The sequence below is a fragment of the Lycorma delicatula genome, chromosome 2 (genome assembly GCF_047948215.1).
Source record: "Lycorma delicatula isolate Av1 chromosome 2, ASM4794821v1, whole genome shotgun sequence".
Classification (NCBI taxonomy): Eukaryota; Metazoa; Arthropoda; class Insecta; order Hemiptera; family Fulgoridae; genus Lycorma; species Lycorma delicatula.
Window position 1 is genome coordinate 162,856,276 of NC_134456.1, and position 21,062 is coordinate 162,877,337.

At 30.9% G+C, this 21,062-nt stretch overlaps 1 protein-coding gene across 18 annotated transcripts in view; it reads right to left on the bottom strand.

Moving 5' to 3' along the window:
- The window catches only part of LOC142319376 (uncharacterized), a 226,504-nt gene that overhangs the window by 198,242 nt on the left and 7,200 nt on the right, over nucleotides 1-21,062 (bottom strand). For 7 of the 18 annotated variants that reach the window (XR_012755182.1, XR_012755185.1, XM_075356597.1 and 4 more), the window contains one exon: nucleotides 19,997-20,573. Coding sequence is in view for 2 of the 18 variants with exons in the window: in XM_075356591.1 (XP_075212706.1) it covers nucleotides 11,960-11,962 (3 nt within the window). In the remaining 16 variants the exon portion in view is untranslated. Of the gene's footprint in view, nucleotides 1-11,959; nucleotides 12,117-15,697; nucleotides 15,882-19,996; nucleotides 20,574-21,062 lie in introns of those variants that run through there. The other 11 variants (XR_012755184.1, XR_012755187.1, XR_012755188.1 and 8 more) reach the window with 4 other exon arrangements.

Below are 21,062 nucleotides of genomic sequence, written 5' to 3' on the forward strand. Positions count from 1 at the left end.
ACATTACGGCGGTGAAAGAAACTAGCACCGCGTGAGAATTCAGATAACCGTACTAAAAGATCAGCGAAATCGTAAAAATATAATATAAACAAACTTTGTTGCACAGTTAAATTCCTCAATTAACAAAATAATCTGCTAATTACGCAAAAATGGTAACATAACTTTTTCCGTACAAAAGTAGTAAGTGAAATCGGTCAGCCGAATTCAAAAATTAGTCGGATCCAAAGTTCTTTAATAATAAACTCCACTGCCCAGTCAAGGTAACCCAAAATATATTTTCATCATATAAATCTATTTTCATCATCGCTTGAGAGGCGAAATAATAGTAAGTACAAAACCATAAAGTTAAATCAAGTAAATCAAATAACTAAAAGAAAATTCATATAACATTAAGGACTTGGAATTTAGCGTTTGAAATAAATTCAATGCTTTTTTTATTGCATTTCATTCAACGTACACGTGTAAAAATTACTTACGGCAGAAAAGTTTCACACAAAAAAACTTTGAGGTGCCAACCTGACGTGTCACCTACTAAACGGAGAATAATAGAGGAAAAACCTTCGCTACATCAAAGAGGTTAACGAATATATATATTTATTATTTGTAACCCGATAACAGGAACGTATAGTAAATTTCATTACATTCTGATAGTTCATTTAAAATAATTAAAATATTAATAATAATAATCGATGTTTTATTTTTTTAAACAAAATCAGAATTTTGATAATTTTCAAAATTATGTTTTAACAGTAGATTTAAATTACAATTTTACTGCACAAAGATATACGCAGTATTTACATCTACATTAGTAAACCTAAAAGTGAGTTTGAACTTAAAAAAAAAAAACATAAATAATAATAACACACTCCTCATTGGGTGCAATAAAACTAATTTTTATCTTTCTTTAAACAAAAATATATTGCTTAGAATAAATCCTTTTCTACTTCAGCCTATCACCTTGAATTGATTTTCTTTATTTGTACAAATATAATTTCAAGAAATGTGATTGCAAATATTTTTTTGGAAATTTTGAACCGAACCGAAACTTTTTTCATATAATACTTTGAAAATAAATTTAAAGAACATTTCAAAGGACATAAATTAAGAAAATTAATTTTTTACAAAATTTTTTTAACTTAAAACTAGCGTCTACCTCATTTCCTCTTCTCAAAGAAATCTAAAAAAATTATCTTATAGAAAAAAAAGGGTCTTACACTTCGAACGGCGTTCTCCTCCTTTAAACAAAATATTTGTTTAACAATTAACTCGTTGGATATACATTATAGAACAGTTAATAAATAAAGACTGAACTATTGTGTTAAAAGCACGAAAGCGTTTTCATGGGGTTTTTTAACCCTCGAAAATACAACCTGGTTCGCGAATGAAGTTTTTTTTTTACAAATCTTACACTTTTTTGTAATGTCGTAATAAATGTTACATTTTAAAAAAAGCATTCGGTCGTACTTCGACTGATTTAAACATTAATTTTTGGTGAAATTATTACAAAAGTTGATCGAATGACAAAAATGGTGTCCGATTCTGTATTCGGCTCAACGAGTAAGGAACGGGAAAGTCACGTGCTACTCTTCTAGTACTCGTGGTATGAAATATTAGAGATACTTACGCTTTTTTTTTAATAACTAAAAAAGTTTAAAATCATGTCACCGTCTACCATTTGGTTACAGAACGTAACAAACAAAACTTTCTTAGATTTTAAGATACCCTGACAAAAATGCTCAAAATATTATTGAAAATTTTCTGGCAGGTCCTTTAAAAAGTAATATTTTATTAATAAAGAAACACTTGAGGGCACAAAAACACCGACCAATTGTTCTCGAGAAAAAATAGAAACAAGCAAGCGATCACGGTAAAATTTAGACGTTAAAATTAGCCTAATTTGATAGTCAACGGTACACAAAGAACTATTTTTTAGTAAAGGAACATGCCTGATCTTAAACTACCACCATCAATGTACCCTTTATGAGTTAGTTGGAGAGTTTTCGATTTGGTTTACAAATTTTAACCTCTCGCAGCAGGTAGTATTTGAACCGGCAAATCTCACATTATAAAACTAATTATTATAGATAAACCTTCATTCTGATCGAGACACAATAATACATTATATAGATTACGTCTAAAAAAATTACAAAAACAAATTATAAGATAAACAAGAGATGAATATTAAAAATTAAAAAACACGACTGCCCAAAAGAAACTGCTGACAAACGTTGTTCTTTTTCTTTTGGTTTGGTTCCATTATGATTTTCTATACTAGTAAACACCCCGCTTGAATTCTGAAAATCGGAAGATCGGTTGCGAAGATGTAATATTTCCGAATAACCGTTATTTGTTAAATCGAAAGTATTTGATAAACGCAAAAGTTAGCTTTCAATCTACTAAGTAACAAATTTTGAAAATCGGACGATTGTTTGCAAAAAAATTCTAAGAACATCCCATTGCACCTCCCAAAACAGCACCCTACGAGCATTATACGTGTATTACCAATTGATGATCGCACGAGGTTTCTGCATCACTTCACCAGTAGCCTTACAATCAGTCCCCCATGGGAAGCCATATTATTAGATAGATAGATCTATTTATTTTATTTTTTTCTATTTTAATATTAAATAGAAATCTTTATTAAACAGAATTTTTTTTAATCTATTTAATATTAGTCTATTTTATTTAACGTAATTTTCTTTCTTTCCTGTTTAGCCTCCGGTAACTACCGTTTAGATAATTCTTCAGAGGATGAATGAGGATGATATGTATGAGTGTAAATGAAGTGTGTAGTCTTGTAAATTCTCAGTTCGACCGTTCCTGAGATGTGTGGTTAATTGAAACCCAACCACCAAAGAACACCGGTATCCACGATCTAGTATTCAAATCCGTGCAAAAATAACTGGCTTTACTAGGATTTGAACGCTGGAACTCTCGACTTCCAAATCAGCTGATTTCGGAAGACGCGTTCACCACTAGACCAACCCGGTGGGTAAGGAATGGTCGAACTGAGAATGTACAAGACTACACTTCATTTACACTCATACATATCATCCTTATTCATCCTCTGAAGAATTATCTAAACGGTAGTTACCGGAGGCTAAACAGGAGAAAGAAAGATTAAGTTCATCATAATTTATTTTATCGATAATATTATCGGTTGTTGAAGTTTATAAGTGTCGTATGAAAAAAAGTATAGTAATGGTCAATGATGGCAGTCTTCACGGTCGCCCCGATCACGTCACTCTTCCAACGGAACCGCTATTAAAGAAAATATTGTCTATGCAGCTGGTCGACAGCATTACGTCATCAAGACTGTTTTGTAATCGTATAGATTTGTTTACACGTGATTTAAATTCATATAATTGCACAATACTAAGAAATGAAATTCATTTATTAGCTTATTATTATCAATAATATTCAAATTCGTATCCCCCTATTAAAACTACGTTATCATCCGTCTTTATATTTTGTAGATAAGCATCTAAGCTAGTCAGGCAAGAACGTATGTTCTGGAAAGGCGATCGATAATCGGCAATCAGTTTACGGTTCCCGTTATTAATTCTAAAATTAATACCGACTGAATTCCCATTTTTTAACTCTTTTCTTTCTTTCTTTTTTCCTGTTTGTCCTCCGGGAATTACCGTTCAGGTATTCAGAAGATGATATGTACGAGTGTAAATGAAATGTAGTTTTGTACAGTCTCAGTTCAACCGTTCCTGAGATGTGTGGTTAATTAAAAACCCGACCGCCAAAGAACACCGGTATCCACGATCTCGTATTCAAATCCGTATGAAAATAAGTCACTTTACTAGGACTTGAACCTGGAACTCTCGGCTTCCAAATCAGCTGATTTGGGAAGACGCTTTCACTACTAGACCGACCCGATGTGTTGCATTTTCTAACTCTAGTTACACTATTTCGTGTTTAATATTTTTATCTACAAATAAACATATACCAGTCACTCTTTGCGAGTTTATTATTTTGAATAATAAATACGTTATAACCTAAACTGAAATTAAATTCAATGTCATCACCGATCCAAGTTCGGTCGATATAATAATCTGAAACATAACTTTACTATTACTTAAGTAAAAAAAAATTTCATCAAAATTGTTTCGTATGTTCATATGAATTATATTTAGTTCTTTTTCTTATGTTCATATGAATTATATTTAGTTCATATTTAAGGTTAAAATCTAATCGAGGATTAAAATTTTAAAAAATAGTTTACTTCTATTGTATCATAGCAGTCATAAAGAATACACCGACTAGCAACGATCTAATTTTACCAGACATATTTTGGAACATAATCGTAATAATAACCCAAACAATTTTATTAATATTCTCAAATATACTGTAAGCCGTCGCACCCCTTAAGAAATCCCGAAAACTGTATTTTCGATATATATATGAAGGAACTATCGCATGAAAATAAACAAAAGTAATGAAATGTAGTAGAAATAACAAAGATTGACCGCTGAATGTGAAAATAGGAGGAGAAAAGATTACGGAGGTAGAAGAGTTTTGTTATTTGGGAAGTAAAATTACTAAAGATGGACGAAGCAGGAGCGATATAAAATGCCGAATAGCACAAGCGAAACGAGCCTTCAGTAAGAAATATAATTTGTTTACATCAAAAATTAATTTAAACGTCAGGAAAAGATTTTTGAAAGTATATGTTTGGAGTGTCGCTTTGTATGGAAGTGAAACTCGGACGATCGGAGTATCTGAGAAGAAAAGATTAGAAGCTTTTGCAATGCGGTGCTATAGGAGAATGTTAAAAATCAGACGGGTGGATAAAGTGACAAATGAAGAGGTGTTGCGGCAAATAGATGAAGAAAGAAGCATTTGGAAAAATATAGTTAAAAGAAGAGACAGACTTATAGGCCACATACTAAGGCATCCTGGAATAGTCGCTTTAATATTGGAAGGACAGGTAGAAGGAAAAAATTGTGTAGGCAGGCCACGTTTGGAATATGTAAAACAAATTGTTAGGGATGTAGGATGTAGAGGGTATACTGAAATGAAACGACTAGCACTAGATAGGGAATCTTGGAGAGCTGCATCAAAACAGTCAAATGACTGAAGAGAAAAAAAATATGAAGGAGTATTTGCAAGCCCCAATCTAGTGATTAGGTATCTCAATTAATATAATCGAAAACGGGGAAAATTTGCAAGGATTGATCAAATATTTCTTTTTTTTACTTTTCTTATAACTTTCAAGGCTGACTTTCAAAAAAATGTAGAAACTTGTTTTTAAATCTTTAAATGAAATTTCAAAAATCAAGTTGATATCTTCATTTGTTACCGACAAATTAAAAAAAAAAAAAAAATACTAAGTTTCATTGTTACTTGTTTTCACTCTTTTATATTCGGAATGTTAAAAAATCCATTTTATTGAAATGGACAGCGCAAGAACATGTACTCAAATTTTCATCCATTTTTCAGTATTTTTGCTGGACGTTGATGAATCAGCCATTCAGGACATGTTCTTTTATACACACCGGGTGATATTTAAGTACGGGAACAGCTTTTTGCTGTGTATCTGAGAAGTATTTGGAAACGGGAAGAAATGGAGTTCCACATTTAAAAAAATCAGCATTATTGTTGGTTTTAAAATTTTATCCGCTATGTTGAATCACTTATTTTCTTTTAAATAGGAAGGTGGACGTATGACGGATGATTTCGATTTAAAATTTTACAAGAAAAACAATGGTGAAACCCGTTTTTCTGTTAATTCCTTCGTTGTCGAGTTATAAGCAATCAAATTTGCGATGAAGGAAAAATCGTGTTAACAATAAAACCAGGTAAAACGCGCTTTTCCATTTAATACAATAAATACAAAATACTATAATCTTATTGTATTTTACATTGATAATGCATACAATAACGAATTTTAAACAGTGCTATAATATATATAACAAAAAAAAACAGATATTCAGTAGAAATTTCTGGGCTTGCAAATACCCTTCAGATAAATATCTAAAAACTGTTATCGGCATTTTTTTAAATTCTGATTTTGTAAGGAATGCGACGTTGTACAACATGACGGCTGAACTAACACAGCCCTTGTTAGTATTACTGTATGTTCGATACGAAGAGTAGTACACGCCTTCCGATAAATTGATTAAAAAACATACATAAAATTAGAAAAATTGACTGCGTCGGGAAACGCAAGTAAGCATATAGTGGGGACGAAGCCGTATGGGGATACTATATATATATATATGAGAAATTAATAATTCGTAATGTTGTAAAATAACAACTGATCTAATTCTATTAGAACCTTATAAATATATTAAAATATTTATATATTAAAATATTAAAACCTTATAAATCTGTAACAAATTTTTTAATTTCAAAATTGTTAAATTTTTTTCAAAGTTTGCTGTATTAAATAATTTAGAACTGAAAACATTTAACTAAATTTTAAAATTAAATATTGTGATAATTTAAGTAAATTATGTAGCCTCGCTTTATGTAGCCGTTTAATTTCTAGTAGTATTCCAAATTATTATTTTTTATTATAATTATTGAGAAGGCTGTTGTTATTAGGGTTTGGGCCATTAATTCCGACATGAACTGTTTACAGTTTGTTATCGGATGTAATTCTGAAGGTAATATGTAATAAAAAAGTTACAACGGGGGATTTTAACTCGTTTTACTTCTATCGCGATTTTTCCGTTTTTCCAACTTTTATTGTTCATAAATAAAAAACGAGGCGTTGAAGAGAAATGGTTTTCGACACTATTTTCTGTAAAACATTAAATTAAAATCGTGTATCGTTTCCTATTTAAAAAAAAAATTGTTTCAATATGGCGGATCCAAGATGGCTGTCAAAAGATTTCAAACGCATCGTAAATAGAAATTTTCTTACTACATAGATCCCTCTTTGTTTCTACCTCCTAGTATTCCACGGTTTCATAATATGAATCCGTTTCCGTACTTTAATTTTAATCTGTACGGTAATATCGTCAGGCGAAGCAAAACAAAAACCGTTGAAGATAGAAAAGGAACGTAAACGAAACACTATATATGCTTGCGAAACATATGTTACAAACTTCTTTCATTAATGCGGTTGAAAATAATGTTATTCTACACTTCACTTGTGTAATACTAAACGTATTTTAATGTATTAAAATAATTCTCGTAGATCTATATTGCAGTTTAACCGAATAGCTCTTAAGCTCTTAAATAACGGGTTTATTTTCATACCGGATTAGAATTGCATGACAAACGTAACGGTAGTTACAGTTGTTACGGACTCGTCTCTGATTTTTATAAAATTTGAAATATAAAGACGTAAGTTATGAGTTATAAAACAACTTTTTTTTGTCAGAAACCCCTTTCACCCGAATTAAATCCCTCCTAATTTATGCAGTACCCGCACCAAAAAATCTTTATATTGCACTATACGCGTGTAATACACATATAAACGTGAAAGATCGAAATTAGAGAATGTCGATCGACATTTCTTCAGTGAATGAAGACGCACAACAAATACGTCGGTGAAAAATCTAAATGTTTACTATTTCGTATTATACATTCGGAACTTCACCGGTATATGTCGATAAACACAGATAAGCTGTGGCGGGGGTCGAAACGATAACTAGAAATTAAAATTAAAAAAAAAAAATTACCCGAAACCAATCTCTAAGGCTAATAGATTACGAGAAATCCTGCTAAAAAACCAAGTCCTAAAAAAAAAATAATTACACTCACTTTGCTCGCTAACCTCGTTCAGTTAACATTAAAAACAATTATTGCAATTAAAAATGGTCGGGTTGTATGTATATAATGCGCTGATTAAATCGCTTATAAATCTCACTTAACTGTGGAAATACCACAAAAAATAATAATTAGAATAATGGAATTCAAAAGCAGTTTCAACCTATCTCTTGATGTTTCCAAAAAACTGAATGTTTTACCCGTAAGAATCTATACATATAAAAATTATTAAGAGTATTTTTCAATAGTTGTAAAAGTCATAAAATAATGTGTATAATACAAGAAGTACGGATGCAGAAGATTCACAAATCCCGGCTGTATTTAAAGAACAGTTTCGAAATCATTTATCTATTTAGGACCTAAAATTTATATCATGTTAGCGTCTCGGAATGGGATTATTAGGTGTCCAAAATCGATTACCTCTTGTGCGAAAATATTTTTTTTTGAATGATGAAAACCGATATAACGAAAGTTAAATTAGAAATTTAACTCTAGAAAGATACTAACGAATCGGAATTTTCCTCTAATACAGTAACAACAAAAGTATTTGTTGTCAAATCCATTCTTAGATACAGTCCTAATTTTTTTTTACCGTTAAGTGTTTAATTTAAGGAGGTTTTTAAAAAGTGTTTTTAATATATTTTTTATTTTCTACATTTTATCTTCATAAGTTTATACGTTACAGCTGCGCTAGAGCACATGTTTGAGCGTATTTAGCGAAAGATCGTATCGGTACGTTTTACCGACTGCAATCTGAACACAGGGTAAACTATTTAATTTCCGTATAACTAAGATACAGCGGAACAACAGTGTATCCGATACGTTTAACAGTTAGCGTTCAACCGGCTGACGATACGTACGCCGTTTGAATCGTGAAAATCGGACGAGCGGTTGCCGAAATACTACGGTGGAAACTCATCACACCCCCTCACCGATTTCTGAACGGCGCCCCGGGAGCGCTTGAAAATATTATCATCCGATGGGTACCACTGGGAGCGGATAGATTTACTTCCTGGGGGGTTCGAAAAAATCTTTCAGAGCGCTAGGACCAACCGATTTCGAGATATTTACGATTTTCTTACCGAAATTCAGATGCGGTTAAAAGGTATTAAATATTCCCCGAAGGTCGTTTTAAATAGTTTTAAATATAACGTATATTAATAAGGTATATCGATAAATAATAATATAACAAGTATACATCTAATCACCACTAGACATGTACTAACGAATCAGGAGTTTCAGCTAGTGAACAGTACATTCCCGTGCTAAGCTAAGGGGACACACACACACACACATACAAATGCCGTTTAGTAGGATAGAATTACCTGCGGCAATGGAGCTTTTAAGCGGTCCTCTGTGGCTCGAGTGGTAGCGTCTCGACCTTTCATCCGGAGGACTCGGGTTCGAATCCCGGTCAGACATGGTATTTTCACACGCTATACAAAAATTGTCATTCATCTCATCCTCTGAAGCGATACCTAAAGGTGTGTTCCCGGAGGATAAAAAAATCTAACTTTAGGTATTCCACAGAATGGAACTTCGTGTATTTATTTGTAAAAGTATTATCGGAATAAATTTGTATTTTAAATCGAATATACAAATTATACATGTTATTCTCAAACACTGGAGGCGATTAATTTGACTCACCGCATTCAGGGTACGCTGATAGCGACTGGACCTTTTCATTTATAAAATTCTGAAAATTTGATTAGATTGTTTATAAATGCGGTGAATTTGATTAATCGCCTCCAGTGTGGGAGAATAACATATTTAATTTGTAAATTTAACGTTAATTAGACGAGATTAGCAAACGTAGGTTACATATGGCGAAAATTTAAACTTCCTTTTTTACGAGCATTTCTTGTAATCTATTTACCGTAAGCATCGGTATCGAGTGACTTTTTTTTAATTTTTAGTTTACGTTTCAACCCTCTACCCCAGAACTTATCTGTGTTGTCACATATTCTGGGGAAGGTCTGAATAAGTAAATATTTTGATATTTCACAGATGTATTTGGTGTGAGCCGATATGTACCGGAGAAAATCCATATTTGTCAGATATCGAGCTTTCACAGTAACGTACAATAATTGTCGACTAAAATTTTGTTTCGTATAAATTTAGTTAAGAATAAGGTTAGATTTGCTTAAAGTCGAGTCGAACAGAAATCTTGAAATGTGAATTAATCGGATAAACTACGGAAAATTTCAACCGACTTACTCGTAAACCTAACATTAACCTTGTTCTAAACCAACTATACTCGATTAAATTTCATTTAAACCGAGCGTTTTACTCCGCAAATAATGTATATTGTACATTTACCAAAACCCACATCGCAAACTAAACCTAAATTAATTTAACCTTAAGTGAATTTAATTTCATTGAAACCGATTTATTCAGTCCCAAAATAAAGTTTATTTACACTAATATTTCGAAATTTCGGTAAGGGTGCTGCGTAACTTGCAAGGGACGTAACTCGATGGAAGGCGTTTCCCACTAATAATTTTAATAGTAACGAATAACTTTCTTTTACATAAGTTACATTCCAAATTTCATCAAAATCAGTGGCGAGACCGTAACTTATATAATTACCAAATTTATTATTAAATGCGGACATAAAATATACAGGAACCAGAGATAGTTAAATTTAAATTTTGCATCTTTTTCATAAACAGAGCAATTTTCCTATAAATAAATTTATTAGTGCACCTTTTTAATTAGAATAGTTGATTTATTATACGTCACACAATGTCTAACAGTACAAACGCAAAGAAGAGTTACTAAATTACCTTTAACTTTCCCGTGTCGATAGCGCTACAGCTCTAGAAAGTATTGAAATCGGTCCGATTTCGGCATATGCGGTTTTCACCGGATCTTGACGTTTTGACGCCTAAAGAACCAAAAAAACCGAATGGAAATTGTCCTGTTGTTAATGTTCGTATAAACATGTGTTCGGTGTTTGCATATAAATCACCTTATATCTCCAGAACTATTGGACCGATTTAAACCAAACTTGGTCTGATTACTTCTTCATATGAGGCACATGCCATTAAATTTTCAACTTAAAAGTTCAAAGAGATGAGGCTGTGAAGCAAGGTCACCCTCAGTCTCGAGATTTCGCCTAATTAAGGACATATTTTACTTAGGCGCATTTGTTAACGATTAAAAAAGAATAATATTTGCAAAAAAACATTTTTTTAAATCGCATGCTCACCACAAAAATTGCTCTAATTTACTGCTATGTTGTGACGTCACAGGTGAGCGGTAGAATTAAATAAATGAATAATATTTAAAGTGTAAAAAGTAACTCGGTCTAACGGGGAAATTTTTTCTATGTAAGTTGTGAAATTACATTAGTTATATTATATATCATTTGGTAATTCTGAGCAATTATTCCCCCAACCTCAATTTTTCCCAGATTGCAATACGTTATATTGGAGGTCAACACGAAGACGAAAGAAGAGACACAATTTGCCCGAAAGTTCGTAGATAACGTGAATGAGCAGTTGAAGATAACAAAAAGGGCAATATCCGTGTTCGGTTATGAGATAAACAAATAAATATATATATAATAAATAAATTTAAAAGCATAACCAAACTTAACCTTCGCTAGTCAAAGTTAGCGAGCGAAGCGAGCGTAGGTTAAGTATGGTTAAATTATATTCATAGTTATATTGGTAATGTTCTGGAAATTTTTTTCATTTTTATTTTATTATTTAATTATGGTAAATCATTTATTTACGTACGTCTACGTTATATAGAAAAACCGAATTTTTTTTTAAGTCGGTTCAGTACCTCCAAAGTGTGATAAGAAAAAAATAATTTTTATTTTTTATAATTCACAACCGGTAGACTGAAAAATATATAACTAGTGTGTTAAGATCGGCTTGACTTATGACAAAAAAAGTCAAAATCCATTCGTTTAACAATCAGTTAAAAGAATAAATTAAATACATACACATACATAGATGTGCGCGCCCGCATGCAAATAAAATCAACAATAATCAAACAAAAATCAACAATAATTTGATGATTATAAAGGATTAATATAAAAGCAATAAAGGATTAGGACGCGCGCCCGCGCGCCCACACAAACACACGCACACACACTACAAGCAGGGTTGAAACAAGTTATTCAATACTATTTTTTAAAATATAATAAAAATGGTAATACACTACATTCTATATTAAGTATATTTACATTATTAAGTCTATATTAAAAAGCACATACCATGATGTTAAAATAAAGACGTTAATTTTGTTTAAATAAAACAACACACATTGATGAAACGTAAATTTTAATTTCGTTTATCGCCTGTAACGCTAAGCGACTGGATCGAGTGAGTTAGGCTGTATACATGTTCGTCCATCTCCGCGTACAATCGGTGATCTCGGTGTAGAAACGTCTTCTTAACTCATACAATATAGATTAATGTTACGGTTGTTTACAGTTTTTTTATTATCAATTACGTAACACGTACGCGCACCCTCACATATACATTAAAAATCTATTTAAAACAACTAAAATAATAAAATAAATGTTAAAATAAACAGTTAAACATAATTAAAAATTTAATTTTATACATAAATATTTTTATTTATTATCAAAAGTTAATAAACTAAATAAAGGTTTATTTAAAAAAGAAAATAGATTAATATTAAAAAAATTTAATTATAAAACCGTTTAGAAATCGAACTCAGATTTTAAAAATATACTGATTTAATAAATTATATTAAGCTTACCACTCTTCCGATCACCGTGGCGGTGCGGTAGCGTCTCGGCGTTTCATCTGGAGGTCCCGGATTCGAATATCAGTGAGGTGTAACATTTTGCTTATGCTAAAAATTTCCATTTTTACATTCCTTTGTAAACTTGTACGGTGAATCATTCATCAGTTGTAGAAAAAAGAATTGATTCAATTGAGTCTCATTGAATTTCAATTAAAATTTTATCTTCCCGGTAATGTATTATCTATTACATATACAATTATTTATTATATATACACAGTGTATCACGAATTTCTTCCGGGACTTTCACAACCTACTCACGAAGATAATGGAGAAAATTCATAATAAAAATTTGTCCTAAAATGCTTCGTTTGCGAGTTACGTCGGATTTCAGCTATCCCGGTGAAATAATGTCACTGAAATTTTTAAAACATTAATTAAGGGACAAAATTAGTGAATCGTTTTGTTTTTGACCGGAAAAATCTAAAAAAAATATATCCTAGAACCGTATCTGCAGTAGTAGTAGAAATCTAGTGTGAAATTAATAAATCGGGGTAAAACCCCTGTTTTTAATGTTAGACGTACAATAACTTTGTTAAATAACTTTTAAACAAAACTTGTAGAGGATTTAATTCTAAACAAAATGGTATAGAGTAAGTTGAATCAAACAAAGAAAACTTTTTCACGTCTCTTTCATTAGCCGTAAATCGCAAACGAAGTATTTTAGGACGAATGAAATTTAAACGAGTAGATTATTTTCACAAGTAGAAAAGGTTATGAAAGGGCCCGGGAAAACTTTGTGATACAATCTGTGTAAATATATAATAATTTTTATGAGGCTGTTATTCTTTCACGCAAAATCTACACGGCCGATCGAGGTGAAATTTTGTACTAACATAGGTTTTATAACCGAAAAGAATTTACGACTATTACCGTAACGAAATATTCCATCGTTTCATGACGGTAATCGTTTAAATTGCTTGCGGTAACAACCGGATTATGTTCCTTTCCTATATTTAAATTTACTACGGTCAAACCGTTGATCAATCGAATTCTAACACCATTTACAGTTTGTGAAATTAAATTTTCTACAAAAAAAGGTCTCTCTCTATCTTTTGCGATACTATTTGGATTATCGGTAAATATACCTTTGAATGTTCGGCGTACATTCCTTTAGACTTGCCCTTTAGATTCAAACACCTTCAGTTTTCAAATAAAGTCGCTTGCTTTATGCTCATGTAGAAACAACGTATATATACATATTCCAGAGAGAAGAACTGTAATTCTGTATGCAATTTCAGCGTTTAGATTAAAGAAAATTGGTCATTTTCTTGTGGTGTTTGTCGGATAACGCTATGAATCGTGCAAAGTACATTTTTACCCGTACGAAAGAGCGTAGAAATAACGCTCAATTACAGTTATTTTTTTAATAGTTTTCTTATGTTCGAAATCCTGTTTAGATGAAATTTAGTAACTGAAATCAGATAAACTTCCCGTTATCCAATCAAGCTGAAATTTCACGTGTATGCAAAACACGTGTTTTGCATTTCACGTGTGTCATCTAAACAGGATTTCGAACATAAGAAAACTATTAAAAAAAATCATACACGTTTGACATGAATGATAATATAATATACCATATTTAATATCGTTCTAAAACAAACATGTCGAACATTTGTAAAAACATATTTATTTGTTTACTTACGGGTAACAAATCATATGTTTCGGTAACTAAGGGTGTGTTGTGGCAGCGAAACGATTTTGTTACGATTAGAAAATGGATTTGTTACTATTAACTATCGTTACTGATTTTTTACTGTAAGTTATCTGATTTTGTTACGACGACAAACCGATTTGTTGTCGTAAGTAAATGAATTCTGTTACTATAACAAAATCATTTTTCTTCGTGTAGTGTAGATTCTCATTGGAACAAAAAGATGAAACTAGAGTACAAAACAAAAAAAAAACTGCAACACACCGTAAAATACGGTTGGAGAAATAGCATGAAAAGCGAGCAAATGAAAGCGAAAAGGCAAAACGGGCGAGATTTGACGAGTTGATTTTTAGCGGGCGAAAGTTGAGTTTTTATTTTATTTATTACGCGCCCGCTACTAGAGTAAGAAAGAATGAGAAAAAATTATAAACCGATGTGAATGAATCGATAGCATTTGAACGAACAAGCGAAGGCGGGAGACCAAAAAGTAAAAATAAATAAATTTAAAAAAATTTCTCTAAAAAGTAGGAAATAATTTTTCAGTAACTGTAATATAATCAAAGTAATTTTCAATATTTGTAAAAAGAAATCCATTGTGGCTCATAAAATTTTACTGAAGAATTGGAATAGGTGTTCTGCGAGGATTAATAAAGGTAAAAATGCGAACGAACGTAAATTAAAATGATAAAACTAAGTAATATTTTGTGAGCGCAAAATTTTTACTAATGTTGAAAATTTTTACAAATTACAAATATTTTCTAGTTTTTAGAGCAATTTCGTTTTAAAAGAAACCCATTGTTTAACAATTTAAAAAATTTTTTGTACGTAAATATATCAAAAATAAGATACAAACCCTTTTGGGGCATAACTATCAATATTCCTGCAGAAGTAATTTTTAAAATGTTATCAATATCCTTTTATGTAAAATTTTACATACACGCGCGCGCACACACACACACACACGCATGTTAGGATTCAGTATGTAGCATATGTAAGCATTATTAGTGGTATGTATTCCTGGTTGAAGTCTTTGTTACGTATGTTATTTTATTCAGTTTTAATTAAAAAATCACTGTTAGCATTTATACCTAACATTGGCTAATATAATATAATTCTGGAAGAATATTTATATTGAAATAATTTTTTTATACGTATAATAAAATAAAAAGTTTGTTTTTAAAAAAAATATTTATCGTTAAGAAATAACTGTGTGTATGTGTGTGTCTCTATCTCTCTGCGCGCGCGCGTGTTACATGATAATTAGATGTACAGTTAAACCCACCTAGGTCTAGTGGTCCATATTTTTACATGGATTTGAATACTAGATCGTGGATACCGGTGTTCTTTGGTGGTTGGGTTTCAATTAACCACACATCTCAGGAATGGTCGAACTGAGAATGTACAAGACTAACACTTCATTTACACTCATACATATCATCCTCATTCATCCTCTGAAGAATTATCTAAACGGTAGTTACCGGAGGCTAAACAGGAAAAAGAAAAAGATGTACAGTTAAACCTGTAATATTGATATTTTTATTTGATGATATATTTTAACAGTTTGTTAGTTATAAAGTTTAAGTTTGTGCAAATATCTTTTTAATAACATTTTTCATTATCCATCATAATCACTTTCTCCGTTACTTTTACTGTAGTTTTATCAGTGCTTTCTTGATGAGTATTTAAAATCATAATCCATACATAGTTATACCTAAAACAATATTACCCTAAAATATGTAATTGGTTTTTATACTGCAAGATAAAAATTATTAAAAAAAAAACAGACTACTCCTGATTGTACACATCTACCTAGAATAACAAAAAATAGTCGAGCGAGTTTTTCTTTATTTTAACGGCATTTTTTTCAGATTCATTAGTATAAAAAAATTAGGGTTCAAATACAGAGATAGAAGAACAATTGCTAACATGTACAAGAACCAAACAGCAACAGTAATAATTGAAGAACATAAGAAAGAAGCCGTAATAAGAAAGGGAGTCCGACAAGGGTGTTCCCTATCTCCGTTACTTTTTAATCTTTACATGGAACTAGCAGTTAATGATGTTAAAGAACAATTTAGATTCGGAGTAACAGTACAAGGTGAAAAGATAAAGATTCTACGATTTGCCGATGATATAGTTATTCTAGCCGAGAGTAAAAAGGATTTAGAAGAAACAATGAACGGCATAGATGAAGTCCTACGCAAGAACTATCGCATGAAAATAAACAACTACAAAACAAAAGTAATGAAATGTAGTAGAAATAACAAAGATGGACCGCTGAATGTGAAAATAGGAGGAGAAAAGATTATGGAGGTAGAAGAATTTTGTTATTTGGGAAGTAGAATTAGTAAAGATGGACGAAGCAGGAGCGATATAAAATGCCGAATAGCACAAGCTAAACGAGCCTTCAGTAAGAAATATAATTTGTTTACATCAAAAATTAATTTAAACGTCAGGAAAAGATTTTTGAAAGTATATGTTTGGAGTGTCGCTTTGTATGGAAGTGAAACTCGGACGATCGGAGTATCTGAGAAGAAAAGATTAGAAGCTTTTGCAATGCGGTGCTATAGGAGAATGTTAAAAATCAGACGGGTGGATAAAGTGACAAATGAAGAGGTGTTGCGGCAAATAGATGAAGAAAGAAGCATTTGGAAAAATATAGTTAAAAGAAGAGACAGACTTATAGGCCACATACTAAGGCATCCTGGAATAGTCGCTTTAATATTGGAAGGACAGGTAGAAGGGAAAAATTGTGTAGGCAGGCCACGTTTGGAATATGTAAAACAAATTGTTAGGGATGTAGGATGTAGAGGGTATACTGAAATGAAACGACTAGCACTAGATAGGGAATCTTGGAGAGCTGCATCAAACCAGTCAAATGACTGATGACAAAAAAAAATTAGTATAGTCAGCGATATGAAATTTAATATTACTTTTATGCGTTATCTTGTACTCGGGAGTTACCACCTCATATAGCCTACACAGGCACCCGACTACATCAAATATAGAAATAATATTAAATTTCACATCGCTAACTTACTGTATCATGAAAATGTGCTTGTAAGAAAAGAAAGAAAAACAAATATTTTTTGTCGTTTTTCATAATTATTCTAGGTAGATTTTTGTACAATTAGAGTAGTCAGAATTATTTTATTTAGGACTTTTTTGTTGTTTACATAACTTTACCTGGCGTACATATTTTTGTTTTTTCTCGAGAATGTAAAATATTTCTTTTTTTATCGTTTTAGGTTCAATTAATGAAATATTTTGCTTTTACAAGGGGAAGGTACATCGGTTCGAATCCGACTTCATTTCCTTTTTTAAAAAAAATGGAAAGTACATAAAATTTTATTTCATTAATAACTACTGATTTTTTTTCATATTTTTTATTATTATTGAATTATTTATTATAAACCTTTTTTACAATCAAGCGGTTAATAATTATTAATACATCAATATAATTTAAAAAGAAGTTGAAAAAAAAGATTTCACCGGTGCTAAGGAGGGAATAAAAAAAATTCCCACCTTAAAGTTAAGAAAACTTCAAATTTACTCAATACGACAATGTGAAAAAAGTTTCACATGTTTAGCTTACGACGTCTTACAATTCCAGCAACACTCCGGTCATCCCTTGCCGTACGGGTTGGTTATATCAAAAATTGTGTCTGACAAAGTTTTACGTAATGTTTAGACGATTAAAGAACACTTTAAATCGATGCGATACTGTGCCTATTAAGGGAGGTGTGATTTGTTTTTTGTCTTCAAAACTTCATTTTTTCTACCCCCTGAGCCAATGGTTGGTGATATCAAAAAACTTTACTTACAAAAGTTTTAGGCTCTTATCCAAAGAATCGTAGAAACATAAACGAATTCGATATTTTACTTAATAAAAAGGTTATAGCAATATTTTGTTTTTTTCGAAAAAGCCCTCCATTTTCATCCCCATCGTCCGATTTTGGCCGTTAACAAACTCGTACGAGATTTTGGGTCGCATCTTTTTTTCAGGGAACAGTTTGAAAGTGATTTGCGGAAAATTACGGCAGTTATCGTGTCCACGAGAAAATGAAATATATATAAGCTTTTGAGCTGACGGTGGTTTTGGAGTCTGGAGGATGTGAAACGCGAAGATATATCGAAATTTTCCCGAAGTCGAATCACGGTATCCATTACAATAGGTAGCTTTCTAATAAAATGTACCTAATAGCTTACCTACCTCCCAACACATTACGAATATACTAGTTGGAATTCAGAATAAAATTAACCTGTTTATCTTATTTATTCAACTAGTTTAGAGGAACATATATCAAGACTTGAACATGTTTTTGATAGATTTAGATCCGCTAATATTATACCCCGCATTTAAAAATACATATGTAAAATTATATAAATGTGAAATTCGTTTAAAAACAAATCGTGAAAGAATTCCTTAAAATTCAGAAATGAATTTGACTCCAACACCTAAACCACTGAAAATACTTCATATCGATAGGCGTTTTTTTTTGTTGTTGAAAAACAAAAGATTTTGTCAATTTAGATAGTTTTTTAGGTATACACAAGTATAATGGATTGAAAGATCACAATTAACAGAAGCAGCTGATAAATTATTAAATTAATCTACCCATCATAAAATACCTGAAAAAATTTATTTCTAATAATGATACCGAATTCAATAATTCAAAAATGAATGCGGATATATAAAATTAAAATATATTTTACAAGCACAACATCCATCGTCAACGTGAAAGATTTCAGTCTACGGTAAGTGAACATATCAGAATCTTTAATAACCGACAAGAAATTAAAAACGATAGTATTAAAAATGAAATAAAATATGCAGTTATTGCGTACAAGAGTAGTATTTATTCTGTTACCAAATTAAAACAGTTTGAAAATTTTATGGACATAACCCAACTTCATTGTTAGAAGCAGATATACAGCGGCAGATAATAAACGATTACGTCAAAAATCATAAAGTAAAGATGATGAAGTAAAGAGAAAAATAAATATGATAAAGGAAAAGTCAGTTCAGTGAAAAACAGCACGACATATACAAAAAGTAAAATACATTTAACGACCTCGAAAGGTTAAACAGATACAACAGAAAAATCCTCCGATACAGAAACTAATCTGTATTTAAAATATCTTGCAGGTCCTAACTATTAATTCGGAAACGGTCCCGATAGAATTAGATTTAGCCAAATTAGAGGCTTTTTACCGGTACATTTATTCATTATGATAAAGTAGTAAATCTATTTATAAAATTTGAATAATATTTAAGAATATTTATTAAATTGTTTTAATTATACCTTTTAATTATAAATTGTATAATGTAAGTAAAAACAGTCATAAGTCTAGAGATGGAAGTAATTATTTAAAATTTATTACTCGTTCGAAAATGAATAAGTTAAAAATAGTCTTGGTAAGTAATAAAGTAAGAAATAAAAGACGAATTGTTAATGGTCTCGGTTCGATTGTTCTTTACTACCAATTTACATGCTTATGATGGAGAAAAATATAAAAAATTGTTAGAAGAAATAAAACAAACAAAATGTTATTGTAAATCAGATTAATGACCGGTAGTCTCTTAGTACAGATATTATGAGTTTCATAAAACAGTTAGTATAATTGAAGATAAATTTATGGAATTACGTAATATGTAAATCGTTCTGTTGAATTAGAAAAATTAAGAAATATAACAGAATTAATTAGTAAAATAAAGTTTTTTTTTTCAAAAAATATTATTCGTTAAAAGAAATAACTTATATAAATAAAAAATATAGATTGTCTTGTAAATTAATAAAATTAAAATTAGATTTTGAAACTTACCTTATTTTACATCCAATATCCAAAATATAAAATTTTGAAAAATGTAAATTAATTATACACCTTTATCCACTGTTACAAAATGTATTTGAGTTTATTTAAATATTTCTCCCAATTATGAATTCATGTCTGCTACTTTCAAAATGCTATAATTACTGTGAATGTTTATTTTCTAATAATAATTTTTAATGAACACTGTGATACAGAATTTATAAATATTTAATTATTTAATTTTTAAGAACGTGCCTTTGATAGTTGCAGCTTTGGTTAAAGATGTAGTCCAAATACTGAAAACTTTAACCTAGATCCGTAACCAAAGAAATTTTAATATAACCGTTTTAAAATGAACCCACCGTGTTGGTCTAGAGGTGAACTTGTCTTCGCAGATCAGCTGATTTCGAAATCGAGAGTTCTAAGGTTCAACGGATTTGAACAGTAAGATCGTGAATAACTGTGTTCTTTGGCGAGTTGGGTTTCAATTAATCAACACACCTCAGGAACGGTCGAGCTGTGACACTGTCTGTACAAGACTACACTCATTCATCCTCTGAAGTAATAATACATTATGTGGTTCCGGAGGCTAAACAGAAAAAAAATTAAATGATTATTTTTTTATATAAAAAACGTTAAAATTAGGTTGTGTTTCAATCGCTACTGAGATACATATTATTCGATAAAACTGCATACTACTCCTTCCTGTAATAATCCGACTGGATTTGGATTCACCTTTGATAAACATGTACATATTGCCAGTTAAAAAGTAAAAATCTACTTTTTGCAAGGAGAGGTTTGCACACTCGGTCCTGAGTTCCATTCCCGGTTTGACTTCATGATTATTTTATACATATAAAATTTAGTTACTTTAATCTCGTTTACTTTATCTAGTGAAAGGTTACGCTGTTATCTTAAAATTTAAAAATAAAAAAAAATATAAAATAAAATGATCGCAGTAGGATTAGAATCACTGAAAAGAAAATATTACAATATAGAAATATAATAAATTACAAAATACCTAAATTTGAAGCAAAAAAATGAATTATTTTCGTAAAATAACTGACGTAATATTTAA